Source organism: Marmota marmota, unplaced genomic scaffold (genome assembly GCF_001458135.2).
Source record: "Marmota marmota marmota unplaced genomic scaffold, marMar, whole genome shotgun sequence".
Lineage (NCBI taxonomy): Eukaryota > Metazoa > Chordata > Mammalia > Rodentia > Sciuridae > Marmota > Marmota marmota.
The window spans coordinates 781,492-802,068 of NW_025999942.1; the positions used below are offsets into that span (position 1 = coordinate 781,492).

The 20,577-nt window shown below is 42.0% G+C and overlaps 1 protein-coding gene across 1 annotated transcript; it reads left to right on the forward strand.

Moving 5' to 3' along the window:
- The first annotated feature begins 6 nt into the window (after positions 1-6).
- Shisa2 (shisa family member 2) lies at positions 7-6,872 on the forward strand. Its single transcript, XM_015498834.2, has 2 exons — positions 7-956; positions 4,735-6,872. Exons 1-2 carry the CDS (start codon positions 623-625, stop codon positions 5,286-5,288), a joined length of 888 nt encoding a protein of 295 aa, XP_015354320.1. The 5' UTR covers positions 7-622; the 3' UTR covers positions 5,289-6,872.
- The last annotated feature ends 13,705 nt before the right edge of the window (positions 6,873-20,577 follow it).

The following is a 20,577-nucleotide window of genomic DNA, read 5'->3' on the forward strand; positions in this document are numbered from 1 at the left end:
GCAACGCCGAGGACTGCCCGGGCTGCGTGGGCGAAGCCATGTGGACGGAGTTCGGAGCTGAGGAGACTGAGCGCTGCCGGCCGCTGCACTTGCTGCTTGGAACCCTGCGCGCGCTGCCCGCTTTCTTTGCGGTTTCTGGCTGCCCGCGAAATGAATAAAGAAGGGGAGATGCACCCCACTCGCGTACGGGACTCCCACGCTTAAACCCCGGGGCAGTGACCTGGCTTCAGATCTGCAGCGGAGTGCCCAGCAGTCATCGGCTCCAGTGAGCGTCCCCTCGGGGATGCACGGGGAGGGTCTGGTTGCGGGTGAAGCCTCCAGGGATTGAGGGACAGCAGCCCCAGACGCCCTCTGACTCTGCACCTCGAGAATTCCCAAACAGCTAGTGCCATTGGGACGGCAAGTCCTGGAAGGGACCTGGTCTCCCAGCTTTCGAAGGGAATGACTTAGGAGCCCTAGCCTGGCGTCGACGGCTCCCGAGGTCGCGGCAGAGGGGAGTGGCTTTTGTGGAAAACGCCGCCGAAGCGATAGTCAGCGAAGAGTCCCGGTATTCACAGGGCACAATTCTCGGAGAATACTCTGTGTTCTCCGGAGGCTCTTCGCCTGCGCCCAGGGTGGTGCCATGTGGGGCGGACGCCGCTCATCCGCCGCCTCCTCCCTGAACACCGCTTCCCTCTTGCAGCTGCTGCTGGCTGCGCTGCTGGCGGCGGGGGCGCGGGCCAGCGGCGAGTACTGCCACGGCTGGCTGGACGCGCAGGGCGTCTGGCGGATAGGCTTCCAGTGCCCCGAGCGTTTCGACGCCGGCGATGCCACCATCTGCTGCGGCAGCTGCGCGTTGCGCTACTGCTGTTCTAGCGCCGAGGCGCGTCTGGACCAGGGCGGCTGTGACAACGACCGCCAGCAGGGCGCGGGTGAGCCTGGTCGGGCGGACAAAGACAGCCCCGACGGCTCGGCAGGTAGGGTTACCTGGGGCCCAGTGCGAAAGGGGAGAGCAGTTGGACTTGTATGGAGGGCACTGATCTGAGAACTTGGAGATGGAGAAGGAGATAGGAGCACTGAGATTTCAGGAAAGGGATTAGGACCAGGAGGTGGAGCCTACATTCTTTCCCATCCATTAATTTGTGCGAAGTAGGGCACCAATTCGTTGCCCTTGGCCTCAGTTTCCCCATAGGTCCGCTAAGGGGTGGCAAGGCTTAGATTTTCCGAAACAAATCACACACCTACCGCAATGTGGCCACGCACAGCTCCCAAATTTCTTCTGTCCAGGGTCCTCTGCCCCTCCCGTGTGACCTGTCTGCGTAGGACTTAATATCTTGGGGATACACAAGGACATGGTGAGCACTTCCTTGAAGGCTTCTCCGAAGGAAGGCAGTTCCTGGGGTTTTTGGAGTGGGTGATGTACACTTTACCAGACCTCAGGGAATTCAAACCGTCTGCACCTCTCCCTCCTGCCCTGGCCGGGCCTCTCCTTACCACATGGACTTGGTAGGTGTGACATTGCTCTTTGTGTCTTAAGATTTTTTTTAAAAATTATGTATATAAAATTATATATATGATCATAAATACATACAGACACACATATATACACACGCGCACCCATATATGTGTATATGTACAAACATACACACACACGTGTGTGTGTGTGTAGATTTTTTTAATTGCCAAAGCCAGATTTGGAAATAAACAAACCTACAGAAGAATTTGATAGGTTACATTTCCTCCACTCTTTGGAAGCCTTCCCAGACTGCCTCCCTGGAAAGTCTGCACTTATTTGCAAGAGAAAGAGCGTGTAGTTTGGGATTGGAGAGGGGTAGAGTCAAATGGCAAGCATGTCTCAGAGATGGTGTCTCATTTTTCTGTAGTTGTATTAATTAACTGACTTTATACCAGCACCCAGGGGTAGAACTGCCTGGACATTGACACCAAGTAGGTTCTGTGTTGGCCTGGTAAGAGACAGCTCTTTTCAGTGTCATTCTCTGTAATTAAACATTTTATTATCATACTACTCCTTGATGCTCTGCCTTGAATCTGAAGAGAGGAGAACTGAGGGTAATTCTAGAAAAGGAGCCATCTTAAAATGCAAGCCCAGCCTTGCAAAGTGTGTGGCCTCGGAGTAAAGCCTGGAGAAATGAGCCAAAGCCCAAACTGCTACAAAAAGGTGTCTGTTAAGTTGGGCCCATTAATGATCTCTAAAAGTTGGGATGGCTTTGGACAGATCAGCAGGCATCACACTAGTCCTGATGCTTGTGTTGCATGGGTGCCTTCTTCTTTCCTCTTTTAAATCTATTTCCTTAAATCCTGTTTCTTTCACATAGCCTCAGCGGTGAGGAAGGACGACCTGCTTAATTAAGCCTGTGGGGGGTGGGGGGAGTGGGGCTTATAGTAGCCCTGCATTCTTTACCCCTGTGTAATTATTTACACTTCCAATTAAAAATCCTGGAAAGAGAACAGTTATTTCTCCCCAAAACTCATTATGTAGACTGAGACTGGTTTGAGCTAGTTTTTGCTCTAGTGTTGGTGGTAAATTATTATTTTTCTCTTTTACTATTTTTTTTTTACCTCTTGATAACATATTTGGGACTGGTGTCTTAATGTAGAGAATGAAATGTTTATAGTATGTGTAGGAAAAAGTTGGGCATCCACTGCTCTAGCCCTTCATAGTTAGCCTGCAGTGATAGTGTAATCAGAGTAATACTGCTTCCTTGGGCGGCTGTGCTGCACACTGTAGCAATACTCTGCCTGCCAGAATGGACACTATATATAGAACTGGCTCTGCTCAGCAGTGAAATTCAGGGAGATCTTTCATTGTCAGACTTTGGCTAAATTACTCAAAAGTAGGTTTTACTTATAAGGTATTACTTCTCAATGATTCCAGGTGATGCTGGATTCTAAAAACACCGATTCCAGGAATACAATAGTCAAAGGAGAATAATTAAAAAGCCCACTGCACTAAGGGATAGTCAGAGGGTATTTGCAGATCTGACCTCAGAGGTATGGGCTTCTTCCTAAAATGCTGCCCATCTGATCTTGTGCTGGCACTGTGGTTTGCCAAGGCAAGATCCAGTGTATTTTTCAATCAAATAGGGAGGTCGGGGGATGGAGCTAGAGGTAGAATGCTTGCTTAGCATGCTCAAGGCCCTGGGTTCTGTCCCTAGTACCTGCAAAAAAAATAAAAAATAAAAAAGAAGAAGAAGAAGCCAGGGAGATGGGACAGGAACATATCAAAAACATACCAGGTTCTAAAGCATGGAGCGGAATTCTACGGAAGTGGCTCAGATTTCTTCTGCAGGTTTCCCCTTCCTGTTTCTGCCCCCACCAGCCTACTTTCTAAAGTGTCATCTCTGTGACTCCCAAAAGACTTTTTTAAAAAAGAAAATAATTTAAAAAATGGAATTCGCTACTGGTTTTAGTAAAGTGTTTTTTTTTTTTTTTTTTAATCTTATGGTTTTATTTTTCAAGAATAAAACCTAAATAAATGCTAAGTATGATAAATACCATGGTTCTCCTCTACAGACTTTGCATACAACCTTGGGTGCAACTGAACCTCTAGGCATCCTCCCTGCACCCTCATCCGTCCTGCATGCCTTCTTGGCCCTTGGTGGGCAACTCCTTTGTAGAACAAATGGATTTTTGTTCCTGATATTTGTTCTCAGTATACTTTTTCTTCTACATCGCAGTTTCATCACTAGATGCCCCACACTGGGCAGGATGCCTCACCCAAGGATCCACCCCTTCAACAGACAGGAGTGTGTAGAAGTTTCTGCTATTTTTGACTGACACATAGTCATTGTACATATTTATAGGGCACAAGGTGATGTTTCATTCATGTAAAAATTGGGTAAGGATCAATTCAGGGTAACTAGCACCTTAAACTTACATCATTTCTTTATGATGAATTCATTCAAAATTGCCTCTTCTAGCTGTTTTGGGATATAAAGTGCATTGTTTTTAAATTGTACTCACCCTACATAGCTCACCAGAGCTTATTCCTCCTATCTGAATACAAACTTGTATCCATTGATCAGTCTTTCCATCCCCCGGACCCTTCCCGCTACTCTCCCTAGTCTCTGGAAACTACTATTCTACTTTCAGTTTCTGTGAGATGAACTTCTTTAGATTTGTGGAGACATTTAAACCCTTCCTTGATTTCTCATGCATTATACTCTTTTTTGGAAATAATAGTGGCTCAGAGTCTGACCTAAATTGTTATTTATCTACTTATGGAAAAAGAACTTGCTAAAAAAAAAAAAAATGGCAAAAGACATTTTCAAGGAATGTAAGAAAATTTCCTGGAAAAAAAAAAAAAAGAAAGACTTAAGAAATTCAAACTCATTATTATTTGATACATCCTACTAAATCTGCGCTAGGGCAGATTTAAACTTAGGTAGTTCCATTATTATAGGAAGATTAGAATCCTAGCAATTTTAATACTTTAAGCCCATGTTTTGCCATCTTGGGTATGTCTCAATCATTATAATTGATGACTTTAACTGTAAATATTAACACTTCCCCTTCTGAGAGTCAATCTAGCATGTCCATAAGGTCCTGGCACCTCTCCTCGATACTTGATAAAAGATGGTACATCTTATGTACTGCTAACATGTGAACTAACCAGTCCAGGTTAGGTCCTTTGATTCTGGACATCAGTGTGGCTTATTTATCGTTGCCTCCACCAGTCACCCATTTTAACTGCATTCTTATAGTAAGTCATAATGTTTCTGTCCTTTTCTCCAGTGCCCATCTATGTGCCATTCCTGATCGTCGGCTCTGTGTTTGTGGCCTTTATCATCTTGGGGTCCTTTGTGGCAGCCTGTTGCTGCAGATGTCTCCGGCCGAAGCAGGAGCCCCAGCAGAGCAGAGCCCCGGGGGCCAACCGCTTGATGGAGACTATCCCCATGATTCCCAGCGCCAGCACTTCCCGGGGGTCATCCTCCCGCCAGTCCAGCACAGCTGCCAGTTCCAGCTCCAGTGCCAACTCAGGGGCCCGGGCACCCCCAACAAGGTCACAGACCAACTGTTGCTTGCCTGAGGGGACTATGAACAATGTGTATGTTAACATGCCCACAAATTTCTCCGTGCTGAACTGTCAGCAGGCAACCCAAATTGTGCCACATCAAGGGCAGTACCTACATCCCCCATATGTGGGGTACACAGTGCAACATGACTCTGTGCCCATGACACCTGTGCCCCCTTTCATGGATAGCCTACAGCCTGGCTACAGGCAGATTCAGTCCTCCTTCCCCCACACTAGCAGTGAACAGAAGATGTACCCTGCGGTGACTGTATAGCTCACAAGTCACCCACTGGATTCCCTTATAAGGCTGAGAAAAACTGGGATGGATTCTTCAGATGGAAGCCTGTGCATGTCAATGGTATTTATGGCACAGTTGTTTTGTGTGGCTTCATTTGCCCCCAAACTGTAGGAAACGTCTCTGAATTAGCGTTTCTGGATGTGTTTCATCCCAGTGTATGGATGGATTCATGATGGACAAATAACATCCACTGGAGCTGCCACCTGTGTTGTTGATGTGACAAATGCTTGAGCCCTTAAGTGCCCTTGAGGTGTGGTACCAGAAGAATTTTGTACACTGATGAATTAAGGGATTTATTATGTCATCATTATTATTTCTTTTTGTTGTTGGGTTTTAACTATACAAGAATAGAATACTCACCTCCCTTTTACCTGGGCCATTTTTTTTTTTTTTACAAGCATCTAAGGTGAAGGGAAGACATGAATAACACAGTTATTATAAAAAGAAACCAGTTTGAACTCTATGAGATTAGTCATCAATCTCACTATTCCATAGGCACATCTTATTTCATTGTAAAAAGATATATATATTTTGTCTATTTTTGTGCTTTTTTGCCCTATTTTGTGCTTTTTTTTTTTTACCTTGTGTAGAGACCTTATTACCAAATGATTTTCTACATTATAAAGAGACTGAAAGAAATTGTGTAGTTCCTTAACAAATGAGGACATTTCAGAACTCTGGGATTATTTTAATCTTGAAGTAGTGGGTGGTCTAGTAATGAAACCATTCATCCCTTTCTTGATGGTATCTCAATATTCTGGCTTTACTGGGACGTCTGAGAAGTAATTGGATTTTTTAAAATACTGAAATCATAAAACCATCACCTACTACTTCTCTGGGTTGCTTTTAATTTTGCCATGCATATGGCTTGGCATTTTGTTCTGCTTGATTTTCAGATCCCCTTGTCTATGTAGCAGTGAGGGCATAGTTATAAATGAATATCAGTATTTCTACCTAGATCTGATAAAACATTTTTTGTGTTTTAATCATAAAAATTCAAAGGAATGTTTTGTATAGCTTCTCAGTTATAACCTGAGACATGGAGTGAAATTTAAACCTCAGACATGGCATTACTTTGCAAATCATAAGGCTTTTATACTCTTGTTAGCAAAAGTAGCATATTTTTCAAGGAATAAGGACAATTAAGTCAAGAGAAAAACTTTTCAAAGAGATATTGCCTTTGTTCCCCCACAGTTCTTATTATTCTTTTTCAGGCCTCAATAAGCACTGTATTCATTGCCAATGTTTTGAATTACCAAAATCAAGTGGATTTATTTGTGTATTACTTATTAAAAGTTTTAAGTATATGCAAGTAAATTTTCAACTGCTAGCAAAACAAAGATTTGTAATTAAACAAATCATTGTAAGATATGGTCTTTTACACATTTATGTCAGTGGCTACCTGTCATCTATTCTTCTATCATCTATCTCATGACTGAATAATGTTAAGCCATTGTTGGCAACGGGTATCAATAAAGATACTCAATCATAATTTTTAATAACCAAAGGCAGGGGAAAAACATTACTTATTAATAAATATTTTATGGTGTGAATTTCTAAGAGAGTTGTTTTTTTTTTTAAAGTTTTCATTATACTTGGTAATTTTTCAGATGTTCTAGTAAATCTGTTAATAAAATACAATTACTAAAAATCATAAAATATTGCTTTCTAGACCAAGAGACTACTTTTAAAAGTAATCAATATCTAGGAGGTTTGGTTGCATGTTCTGTGTGTGAGTCAGTAAGTATCATTTTACATATTCTGTGGGACATGTTGAGAACACAAAAGACGCAGTTCTTTTGGGATCATGATGTCATCAAGCTAACTTGTATTCCCAATATTGTTTTTGACAGAGAATTTCTGCTTACCTAAGGAAGTAAAATTCTTAGAAGAAAGGGACCTTAGAAATCACTCACCATAGGGCTTGATGAACATTTTCAGTGAAGAACCAGAGAGTAAATATATTAGGCTTTTTGTGGTCATTTAACTAAAGTAATAGCACAAATATAGCTATAGATGATACATAAGTAAATAGGAAAGGCTGGACTCCAATAACACTTAATTTATAGAATATACTATATTTATATATAGTATACATTTATATATAGTATATATTTATGTCATATGTCATAAAGATAATTTATAAAAAATTTCCCCAACCATTTCCAAAGGTAAAACCCCTTCTAAGTTCCTGGGCTTTAAAAAAGCAGTCAGTGAGCTGTATTTTGCCCATGGACTATATAGGTGGCTAGTCTTTAAACTGATGCCTTTTCCTTACTAGATAAAGGAGTCACCTCTGTGATGTTCTTGACAGGCTTTTAAATTTTTCATTATTTTTAAATTTGGGTTGGAGATTGATGCTTAATCACTGAGCCACATCCCTGATCTTTTCAATTTTTTATTTTAAGACAGGTTCTCCCTAAATTGCTTAGGGCCTTGCTAAATAGTTAAGGTGGGCCTTGAACTTGTGATCTCCTGTCTCAGCTTCCTGGGCCGCTGGGATTAGAGGCATGTCCCATTGTGTGCAGTTTGAAAGGCTTTTTAAAACAGAGGAGTGGGCAGTACTTGCTACTCTGTTACAAGATTGTTACTTTTTCCTCCTTTTCCTATGTGGTGGTAATTAAAGTAAAAATACACTTTAATAAATGAAATGAGTTTTTTTTTTCCACTCAGTGAATGCTACTGGGTCTTTCCAAACATAAAACACCATGAGAAGCAATCTCAGAACTTTGGTTCAATCTTAGTAAGAACTAGAGAAATTTGGCAAAACAGGTGTTCAAATGCCTGGATTAAGTGTATCTTCCTTGCTCTCATGAAATATAAAAAATCTGAACTTGCAAGGTATAATTTCCACTCAGTAGAAATATTTTACAGTCTATGGAAAACTAGTTTGCTGCTGCACATTTTCTGAGGTGTCTAAATCTTTACTGTTGGTTCGTAATAGTTCCAGGGGAATCTCTGTTTTTCAAAGAGAAAAATCAGATCTTTGATTGCAAGAAAGAAGCTCCTGTGTCTATTAAAGAGTGGAAATTACAAGTCTATAATTTCTGCTACTGCAGAAGAAAATTAAAATATACCCTCTCTCAAGCTGGGGATGTGGCTCAATGTCCAGGATGTGGCACTTGTCCAATATGCTGGAGGTCCTGGGTTTTGTGCCCAGATGAATTAAATAATGATGTCAACAGCCAAGTGGTGAGAAGACCACTAAGACAAATATGGTTTAGCATATTCACTCTGCAACAGGCCCCTTCCCATAACCTTCCTGTTCTTAAGTTTCCATAAGCTTAACTAATTCTGTTTCGTCTATTAAATTTATCTTGAGCTCATTCATTCAAGATTGCACAGTTTTACTTCATGAGTGCTGTGACCCATACTTACCTTGTTCTGTTATGAACTAGGATGTGGGTTTCCTTCAGAATCATCTCCTGAGGAAACACTAAATGTTAGAACAAGGTTTATGATGCCAGGGTTGGGGCTGTAGATCATGGCAGAGGACTTGGCTGGCATGCCTGAATGCATGAGGCCCCAAGTTCGATACCACACATATACACAAAGGTTCATGATACCAGTCAAAGCAGATGTTCACAAATGGACTGACCTGCAGAGAAGGTTTGCATGCTGCTACACATTGAGATAGAAAAGAAATTGAAATAATATGTTCTTTTCTTAGTCTGACTCCTACCTAGTAATAGCGGAGTGATCTTTTAGTGCAAGTATCCCTACCACACTGTTCTCAGTGATTCACTAAAATGGGTTAGCAGGTTAATAAACAGCATGTTTGTCTTTAGTTGGTTGAACTTCCTAAATGCTAAAAGGAATAAATTTAATTGACTTCAGAATTACTATTTCCATTATCTTAGTCTGTTTTTTTTTCTGATTAGTCAGAATGTCTTCATTAAAATATGTAATTTTAATATTAAAATATAATTTTACTACCATGTTACTACATGGAGCAGATCTCTATGCCTGCCATATGCATGAGGAGCTTATTGGTATGTGGGGGGAGAGGTGACAGGGTGCAGAGAAATTAGACTCACCTTGTCAGTCATTCAGAGAGAAAACAATCAAGGCATGCGTTTGCCAGCTCTACAGGACTTCCCTGGATTACTGCTCAGTAAATAATGTGTTTGTAGTATTGGCTCAATGCATTTTTAAAAAACATGATCATTTCCCTTTTGTGCTTAAAAAACAAGAGAACAATCAAAGCCTCTCAGGAAGTCACATATCACTGGTCTTGGACGGAGGAATCTCAAGGCATGAAGTGGATGGTGATGCTAAACCTAACAGGGAATCAAGACTCTTGGGGTCCTGCCAGGAAGGCCCAGGTGAGGGGCTGGGCCTGGCCACTGGTCAGGCACAATCTGGTGTTCAACTTTTAGAGCACCTTGCATGTTTAAAAGGGGCACCTCCGATAGTCCAAGGAGGAATGAAGCAGGTGTGCACAGGAGAACGCCCTTCCTCCTCGCTCCATCTCAGTGCTTGTCTTCTGCTTACGATGGTGGACCCAGAGGACATTGTCTGATTCATTGCCATCCCTATTCCCCACTAGAAATCAATCAACATTTCTTTGCCTTTTGAAATTTTTTTCTTAGTTAACTGAAAGAAAGGATGTTACTGCGATTCAAGTGTCTTCTAAGGGTTAAGTAAAAGATAACAACCAATTAGACGATATTAACCCCTTTCTGGAAAATTATGGCATTAAACTTGGTGAATTTGTTTTAGTGTGTAGATTTTCTTTTGCCTCCTTTGCTCTGTTCTTCTGTATAGAATCATTTAACAGTGGAAAATAGAAGAGTAAAACCCTAGGAAAATCCTCAGTTACTCCAGGCAAAGATGTGAGGTACTTTTGCATACCACTTATAACCCTACACCACCATGACAGAATAACTTTGAGATAAACATATGAAGTTTTGAGCAGGGATCTGGTTCTGAGGGTCATGCTGCCACTTACAGTTAAACCTTTAGAATGTCTTCAACATTTATACCCACAATTGAAGGTCCTAGATCCAAATCAAGACAAGAAGTTAAAACTTAGTGCTCTTTTACATTTCTAAATGAAAGATTATAAAGGGGGTAAAAAGTTTACGATGGTGGCCTTAAGACTGATCTTAAACATAAAAACTTGCATTTTAACTTCAACCATCTTGAAGGGTAGGTCATTTAGAAAAATCATATCTTATACAATGCATTATTTATTCTGGAGACTGAACAGCTGGAGACCACTGATTGCCATCTGCAACCTCTATATAAAATTGCCACGTGTGTGTATACATAAATGTGCAGAATGATCACAGGGAAATTTAAAGCAGAACAAACTTATTATATGGGGCTAGCGCATTCAAGATTGTGAGTTTGTTTGCAGTCAGTGCTCAGCTTTGTTTTTCTAGCAATAGTTTTTTTTGTTTTTTTTTCCATAGAACCTCCTCTGGATTAAGTGGACCCAAGTTAGAATCCATTTCTACCATTTGTGTTGGTGTGGCTTCAGATGAGGGTTTGTTCTCTGAACCTGAGTTTTCTGTTAAAGGGGACTAATAACAAACACCCATCTCCAAGGGTTGGTGTGCAGACAAAGGATATTTGATAGCACAGGGCTAGCAGCATCCAGTGGGTTTTTACAATCAACATATAATTTAATTTTTTAGGCATTTTAAACTTTATCCAGTATAGAGAAGTACAGCCTTAGAACTAGCTTAGGAGATTTTTCTTATTTTTCTTCCAATAACAAATCTAAAGTGTTTTATTTTACCTGGGTTAGTCTCAATTTCTTGTTTTTAAGTGCGTAGGACACTTGTACAGTATTGGCCTTTTCTGTCCCTTGCATCAATATCCCTCTTGGTGATGCTCCAAGTGTTCCTGTTTGCTTTCTCTGCACTTTACTTCTGTGACTTTGTAAATCCACAGGGTTTCTCTCGTCCCTGTGTCTCTGGAATGCTTGGCTATTCCTCCACAGTCTCTCTAGTCTGCCATTGGGCATCTCCCTGACCTGATCAAGTTTCAGTCAAGAATACAGACTGAGGGCTGTGGATGTGGCTCAGTGGTATAGCACTTGCCTAGCAGGAGAAAGGCCATCAGCTTCATCTCCAACAATGGGAAAAAATTAATTATTAGTACATACACAAACAGTCACCATTTTTATTTTTTATTTTTAATTAATTTTACTTTTTGATTGACACTGAATCATTTTATTTTAATTTTCTACTCAATTCATTACAACCTACACACAGCTAAAGCACATGCTCTTAGATGACTAGATCAATAAATCATCACTCATGTTAAGAAAGAGAAAAAATTCTGTTGACAGCTCCCTTCAAAGATATGTGCTCCACCTCCATAGATTAGTTCTGCCTGGTTTAGAACTCACACTGATCTGGGGTTCAAACAGTAGGTATTCTCTTGTGTCCAGCTTCTTTCACATCACATTATGACCATTGTTGAATGGAGCAGTGGCTTGTTCCTTTTTCATTGCTGTGCAGTATTCCAGTGCAGGACTCTACCCTAATTATCTGCCTACTCTGCTCTTGATAGACTTGGGTTATTTTCTGTTTTTGCTATCAGGTACATCTTTAAAGCTACCTCCAGGTGAGCATAAACACTCGGTTCTTTTAGGTATCATTTCAAGAATGGACTTTCTGTGTCATAGGATGTATGTATATTTGCCTTGGAAGACTTGACCATTAGTCACACAGTTGTTTCCACAAAAATTTGTATAAGAGATTGGTTTACGATGGGCAGAGTGGCTCACTCTAGTAGTCCCAGCTACATGGGAAGTTGAGGCAGGAAAATCCCTTGAGCCAGAAAGTTTAAGAACAGCTTGGGCCCCAAAGGAAGACCCCATTAAAAAAAAAATTGGTGTTGGAGAACTAAAATAGCAAGAGGTGACACAGATAAAGTACTCGCAACATGAGAGGTTGAGGGTATTAGAATGTAGAAGCTTGAAAGAATGGCCCTGCCTTGCTCAGGGAGAAGTGCCTGGTGACTAAGGCTGGTACCCGTGATCAAGGGGACACTTTTAGGATAGTTCTGGAAGCATGAAAGAAATTTAAAAAGCTGGGGGGGGGGGCGTCCTGGGGGAGGAAGAAAGGAAGTGGGGAGGGAAGGAAGGAAGAGGGGAAGGGGAGAAGAAAGGAAGGACAGCCAGGCACAGCCCAAGGGTCATGAGGATGAAAGCTGAAACTGAGCACAAATCACACTAACCCAACACAGCAAGAGCAGACCCGGCTTCCTCTTCTCTCTACCGCCCCCTATGGGCAGAGCCTACTATGCAGCCAGTAGGCACAGTGGGACCAGGCACTGCAAGGTCCCATCCCCTGCTCAAAGCCCAGAGTGTGTGGGAGGGGCTGGAAGCCAGTAACTGGCACCCTTCAAGAGGTGACTGTGCTTGAAGAGTTCTAGTGTTTTTTCCTCATTTTTCTGATGTTTGTGTTACATGAGTGTTTATTGCCTTACTTTTAAGTGTGTACAAGGTCAGAGGTTGAACTTAGAGCTGTTCATACATTCATTTTAATGCCAAGATAAAAATTAAATATTCCTTCAGGACAAGTTTGACAGCAGTCCCTGCACAGCGCTCCACAGTAGTGCAGGCACCTTTGTCAAGGCCTACTTTAGAAGGACATCTGGGGACAAAGCCCAGGCTTTGAAGGACGTAAGAGTTGACTTGAAATACATCTTCCATCTGTGACAAGTGTGTCACCATTCAGGAGGCCTCTCTGAGCTTCACTTGGTTAAAATGGGACACACAGTCACCCCTACACGGAGTTGTACAAATCAGAGAGCTTGTTGCATGGTGCCTGTCCCCACAGTGTCCTCCTCATATGCATGGTTTTTATAAGCTCCTTTCCAGGGACTCTGTTTTTAGGTGAATGGTAGGATTTGTTTGATTAAACTTGAAAGCATCTTTCAAATCTCACTAGCCACATTCTAGGAGGGTCCCTCCATTGTTCTTCTGTCTGCAGTTTGGATCTAGAATGTCACTCAAAGGCCCATATGTTAAAAGCTTAGTCCCCAGCTTGGTGTTGTTGGTGGAAACGTTAAGACGGAGGGCTTGGTGGGAGGTCTTCTGATCACTGGGGGTGTGCCCATGAAAAGGCAGAAAACAGAGAGAAAGACGAAGGGCTGGGGTCCCAATATCCTTTTCACCTGCTCCCTACCATCATGTACCACCTGGCTACAGGGCCCAAAGCACCAAGCCTACCAACCATGGACTGAAACTTCTGAAACAATGAGCCAAAATAAGCCTTTCCTCTTCATAAGCTGATTAGCTCAGGTTTCTGTTATACCGACTAAAAGCTGATTGACACACTCTGTTTTCATGTGAAACTATCCTTAGAAATCAGTCTGCAGGGCTTTTAGAGCTCATTCTAATCTATGCACAGATTCAACCAGATATCTTTATTTATAATACAAGTTTGTATTAAAAAGCAATTAGAAACAGTGGGAGAAAAATCAACCTTCAGGACTGAGAAGCAGTATGGATGGGATAGCCCTGCTCTCTGCTTCTCTCACATGTGTTTGGTATTATCCTCCTTTGTTCCCATTTCCATGGCACCTGTTGATGCCCTGATGTCATTCTGCCTTACTTATTTAATGGTATATCTTTACCCTTAAGTGGCATGTGCCTTGAGGATAGAAATCAAGGTATCTTCTTCTCTAAACAATTCCTCAGCCTCTAGTACCTGCTGGCATTCAATATTTGTGGAAGTAGAAATAAACATTTGGACACAAAGATTTTAAGTATTTCAAAAGGAATTTTAAAAAGGAATTCTTAGGCCAATGCAAGACAATATTTATTTAAGCATAGCATCCAATATTACTAGGCATTGCATAGACTAGCACATAGGCTTTTCTTTGATTATAAAAATTTTCAAGTAACCTATCGATCCTTTATTCTGGGACCCTTTCTAGGTGACTCTCGTCTGTGACCTGCACAGATGAGTCAAACTGGGTTTAAATGGGCTGGCTGCAACATTAAGCTAAGTAGGTGGCGAAAATTACACAACACCTAAGTTTTTCAAATAGAGGGCAGGATGGCTCTTTGACCTTAAGGGTCAGCTTCCATATTGGAAAGGGAGCACTGGAAAGAGAGAGTGTGCACCTGAAATCCCTTTATTTATAGGGGGATCAAAAAAGTTTTTTTCCATAGAATGTTCTTCACCAAATAAGGCAGGGGGTGGGCTGACCTAGCCCCAACAGGTAACGCCCAGGTCCAGAGCTGTGAGTAAGCAGACATCTTTGCCAACCCAAGGTGGAGGCCACCGCATCACTCAGCCCAGACAGTGTACAAAGCCAGACCAACACCCCTTGGGTCAAGGCTGAGAGAGGATGCTTTCTATAGCTCATGGGTGGCCCCCCACAGGTGACCTTTGTGCAAATGATATTTGCTGCTTCTGACTATGTTTTAGTCATTGGTTGACTGTAAACATTTCGACTCACAGAACCAAGTGAGGGTTGTAAAGGTTTAAAATCACCAGAACCATCCGCAGTCCGATTTCTCCCAATATGAAGTTGTAAAGCTAAGCATAATCTGGAGTAGATTTTTTTCTAGCTTGTAATATTGAGTTTTCATTCTCCTCTTTTTGACCAGTACGATATTTCTATAGTAGCTTTAAGAAATTTTATAGCTACTTACAAGTTTATCAGAACAGAGAGACTCCTTGTGGAGCATCTAAGATCAATATTCATTCAGCAACCATTTATTGAACCTCATCAAAAACTCATAGGTTCAACAAGTTTCCTCCAATGTGGTTGTTAGGAAAAATTGCTTGACTGGTGGCATTTGGGCCCATGTCCATCTCTACAATTGTAGAAAATGAGTTGGCAATTTTGGAACCTCTTAACTACAAGACACATTGGAGTGTACTAGAATACCATGCTGTCCTATATGTGTGTGTAGACTTGATTTTCAGAGTAAAATACAGAGCAAGGTACTCTCCATGGACATCATCCACAGGGAGAGTTGGTTTCTGAAATGCAGGCACACTGCTACAGGCAGCTTGGTTATATGCACTCCCAGATCAACAGAGCAGAGTCCCTTAGGCATTTAATAGGGTGCGAGTGAGGTCTGTGTTTTATTGCATCCTGCATCTTATGGATCGGGAAGCTGCTGCAAAACCTGGTCTTAATTTAATGTTCACTGTCACCATCATTGATAATGCACCAGTGAAACATTTCAGGATTTAACTTTACAAGACCTTTTCCATCTGTTACCTCAGCCTGGAGGCAACTTTCCCCTTTTCATTGAGGTCTCCAGAGTCCTCTTGTCTCTCCCACCTGAGTGTTTTATACACCCTTCATTTATTACATTTTGGTAGAATAAAAATGCTCACAAACCTTTTGAAATCTCTTCTGTGGAGAAGTAGAGGTGTTGGCCTCTCCCCTTGAGCCTGGGTAGGTTTTGAGGTTCTGCTCTGGTAGAATTTTGGAAAGTGATGCTATGCCTTTTTCTGGATCCAGGCATTAAAATTTGGAAGATTCTTCATCCTGCCCCCAACTGTTGCTTACACCATTCAGTTCCCCTGAAGCCACCATGGCAGAAAGACTTCTCCATCAGGAGAGGATCTAAGATTAAAGAGATGAGAGATGAAGATGCCCAGACAGCCTATGTGTATATCCAGGCTGCTGCAACAGAATGCCACAGTCTGTGTGTGGTTTGAACAATAAATACTTATTTCTCACTGCTCTGAAGCCCAGAAGATCAGGGAGCCATCGTGGTGGGTTCTGGAAAGGCCCCTTTCCTGGTTTGCAGATGGGACCTTCTCTCTTTTCACAAGGGCACTAATCCCATCATGATCTGATTACTTCACCAAATACCATCATATTGGGGATTAGGATTTCAGCAGAGAAAATCTGGGGTCAATTTAGGTCTCAGACATCATTGAGTGGAGCCCTATCTCAATGGCAGGTTTGTAAGAAAAGTAAATGATTTTTTAAAAATTTTGAGGTAAAATATAGTGTATTAGTCTGTTTTCTATTGCTAATAAGGCAATATCACCAACTGGGTATGTGATAAAGGAAGGAGGTATACTTTGGCTCATGGTTCTGGAGGTGCAAGATTGAGGTCATTGCCTGGTGATGGTCTTTTTGGCAGAGTCCTGAGGGGTGTACAGCACTGCACAGTGAGAGACAGGGAGTGTGTGTGTGTGTGTGTGTGTGTGTGTGTTCTGGTCCTTTTTCTTTTTCTTATAAAGCCACCAGGATTCCATCATGGGGCTCCACCCTGATGACCTTATCACCTTAATCACCACTCAAATCCTAAACACCAAATAAACTGTATATTTTGGTGGCATTAAGTACATTCACGTTGCTTGCTGAGTAACCATCACTGTCATCTCTCTCCAGAACTTTTTCAGCTTTCCAAGCTGAAACTTGGAAACCCCGTTCCTTCCTGCCCCAGCCCCTGGCATCCAGCATACTATTTCTTGTCTATGCCTTTGACTACTCCAGGTACATCGTAAGTGGGAATTCTGTAATATTACCTTGTGGTGTCTGGCTCATTTCAGTTAGTATAATGTCTTCAAGTTTCATCCATTGTAGCATGTACCAGGATTTCCTTCCTTTTTAAGTATCATATGTTAATTTTGTTTAATATTTTGAAGAACTTGCCATTTTAAGCCACTGGGTTTTTGAGGTGGTTTGTTCCCTAATAACTGAACACTCCTCAGCTGTTTTTGGTGTATATACAGGTCTGTCTCCCTATGGGACTGAGTTCTTTGGGTGACTTATTTTTCTATATTATTAGTTCACAGCAGAGTGCCTGGAATAGTTACGTAATGAGGAGTGAATGGGGATACTCATAACCAAGGGTGTTTCAGGCAGGTCTGATGGCGCACTCTGTAACCCCTGCTACTCAGAAGGCTGAGGCAGGAGGATCACAAATTTGGAACACCCCAGATCCTTGTCTCAAAATTAAAAACAATATCCTGTCTCAAAATTTTAAAACATCTGGGGATATAGCTCAGAGGTAGAGTGTCCCTCTGTCTAACCTTCAGTACCACAACAGCAACAACAAAACAAAACTCAAGTTTTCAAACTGAAGGACAGCAGGCATAGACCAATCATAGCAGTCAAAGGCTTCAGAGTTGTTGGGTTGGGGGGTCTTGCCTGGCCAGCTTACCTCTTAGCTGCTAGATTGTGGAAGGCCTACAGTGGTGGTGCAATAAGGATGGTGGTTACTGATCAACTGGTATAGTTATATTTCAATATTTTAACAAGTAGTGCAGCTGTACCAGCTGTACCATGGCAACCCTGTTATCATCACTTCATGAGGACCGTCAGGATGATCTACATCTGTTTCTGCAGGTGAAGAAAATGCAATGCAAGGAAGTTAACAGATTTCTTCAATGTCACGAAGTTTGAATCCAAGTGTTCTCTTAGTCTAATGTTCATTTCATTACACGAGCTGCATTATGTGTGCAATAATAATAACAACAGGTCCTTGTGGGGAGGTGTATAAACTTCTTGGAGAGAGAAGGAGCACATGGGTGTAAGATGCCCCAGTGTCCAGATGCTGCCAGCAAAACTATCAGAGGGCAGAGAAGGGAGCATCGTTCATGGACTAGTTTGACTAGACCCAAGCCTTTAAGTACTTGAAGAATCTAAGGCATCGGCAAGAAGAAGGGAGTATAAGGAGCAGACTGGGTGGAGAGGATAGGACTGAGATGTTAGAAAAGTCTGGGTCTGGCTAGGGTGGAAAAATGGCAGTCTAGAGACTGCCACTAGATGGGAAAGTAAAGAAAATGTAATGTCCCCTCACACAGTCATTACTTGTATGGTCAACAGGGACAAATCAAGTTAGAAGGGAGTTTTAAGAGGCTCTGTTGACAAGAGAAGGGAGATGGATTCATTGAGTAAGACTGGACCACCCCACCTGAAGCTGCGGGATCTGGTTACCATTCATGCTGTTGGACACTGTCAAGTTACAGATCCTCCTCAAATTACAATGGCAGGATAAACCCATTGGAGGTTGAAAATATAGTTAATTTGCAAATGCACAGACTACACCTAATCTACTACATGTCTTGGCTTATAGTGCAGCACACTGTAGTGTTGGTTATTTTGCTTCATGATTTCCTGGTTTACTGGGAACTGTGGTGATTGCTGCTATCCAGCATCAGAAGAGAAAACAGACTGCACAATGCTAGCCCTGGAAAAAATCCAAGTTCAAAATTCCAGGTATGGTTTCTCCTGAATGACTTTTGCTTTCATAACATCATAAAGTCAAAAACCCCTAAATTGAACCGTTGGAAGTCAGGAACTATCTATATATGTTCATCTGATCTGATCTCTCCCTCTAGAATGTGAGCTCCATGAGGGCAGGGACTTTGCTGAGTTCACCAGGACATCTCCAGTGTTGGTGAGGCAACTAGTATTCCAAGCAGCAACAGGAGAGGTGTCTGATAGCCCCCAAAACTGTAGCTCCCTGGGACAGGGGAACACAAGACCATTATCAGTCTTGTTTCCAACATCAGCACAGGAGCACGCTCTAATTGCAAATCCCATTGCTCTCAGTCTCTCTCTGCCAATTGAGGCCTCTCCTTGGAACCAGGAGCTTCAGCAGTGTTAGCAAAAAGACTCTGGTTCTCAGACAAATAATATCTGGCTGTCTGCTCAGTTGGACCTGAAAAGGCCCTAGAGTACTTTCCCTGTAGTACACACACAGTTGCCAGAGTAGGTTTTCTCTTGTCTTCAAAAATAAGAAATGTACTAACCCTTTACAAATGTTCCATGGCACCACAGGAACTACTTTGGCAAATTTCCAAGGTGAAAAACATGAAATTTTGCAGAGCTCTGGGGAGTGAACCCAGGTTCCCACATGTATTAAGCATGTGCTTTGCTGCTGAACTGTGGCCCCAGCCCAAAACACATTTTTTAAAAATTTTGTATTCATGCACGTTTGTGTCACTTCATCTTCTCTTGCAAGACCCTCAGACAGGTATGTACATCTAAAATCAGGTACACACAATCACAACACATCCTGCCCATCTGCATTTCTCCCTCAGACACAAGGGCAGATTCTTTTGTGTAGCATCCCTTGGGCTCTTGGCTCCATATTGGGGTTTTTCACCAGAGAAATTGAAAAGTAGGACTGCTTTCAGCTATTGTGCCAAATACATATGCTCAGAGGCTCCCCATCCAATATTTTAATTTTTAAAAATGGTTAGTTGTAGATGGACACAGGATCTTTTTTTTTTTTTTTAATGTGGTACTCAGGATTAAACCCAGTGCCCCACACATGCAAGGCAAGTTCTCTACACTTAGCCACAACCCCAGCCCTCCCCATCCAATCTTAAAATATAAATTGGAAGTAAATTCTAAGGCTTTTTCTGCAGTCATTTTGGGAAGTATTTGCAGGCATCAAACCCTGGGAAGGAAAACAAGTGAGTTAAACAGCTCTTTTTTGTTTGTGACTAATAGGCTCTCCTGTTCCAGCTCTTGGATGCAAGCTGATCCCTCCATTTAAGGCTATTTGGGAAGTAACAGCAACAACCTCCCCATCATAGGCAAGATGAATTAGGTCAACCCGGGGTGGGACCCTAGGCCTCCAGCATGCTAAGGCAAGCACTATAACACTGAGCCACATCCCAGCCCTGGCAGAAGAGCTTTCAATCACATGGAATGCATGCACAACCACTGTTTGGAAAACTGGGGGAAAATCAGGAAGCATTTCTCTGCAATTAACTTGGAATATTTCAAATAAAAACATATTTTTCTTAAAGTGTGTGGAGAGGAATATTAGCAGCACTAAACTTTGTAAATAACTCTAATAATGATGATATAGAAACTTCTGGAACAGACCATTCCTATTCACAGCTCAGGCCAAGACTCAGCATAGCCTGTGCACCCTTCCTTCAAATACCTATCACTTGAGTCAAAGAGATTCCAAATGAAGGCAGAGCTTTCATGTCAATCTTTATTTGCATGTGCTGCCTACTTTTAAAATGTTAAAGTTTAATGTTTATGAGTTGAACTGGGTGTATTTGATACTCGTAGCTTTGGTAGGCAAAGGGATTTTGTCTTCCTTGGCAATACATGTTCAGTATCTGTTATGGTTTAGATGTAAGGTGTGGACCAAAAGCTCACATGTGAGACAATGTAAGAAGGTTCAGAGGAGAAATGATTGGATTGTAAGATTCTTAACCCAATCAGTGATTTAATCTTCTGATAAGGATTAACTTAGTGGTAACTGAAGTGGAAGGGTTTGGCTGGAGGAGGTGGGAATTGGGGTGTGGCTTTGGGTATATATTTGTATCTGCAGAGCGGAGTCTCTCTC

Bases quoted from the DNA above. Each gene is read 5' to 3' on its own strand.
- Shisa2 (XM_015498834.2), top strand. From the start codon at position 623: ATGTGGGGCGGACGCCGCTCATCCGCCGCCTCCTCCCTGAACACCGCT. The intron at 957-4,734 runs GTAGGGTTACCT...CCTTTTCTCCAG, and splicing joins CAGCCCCGACGGCTCGGCAG to TGCCCATCTATGTGCCATTC.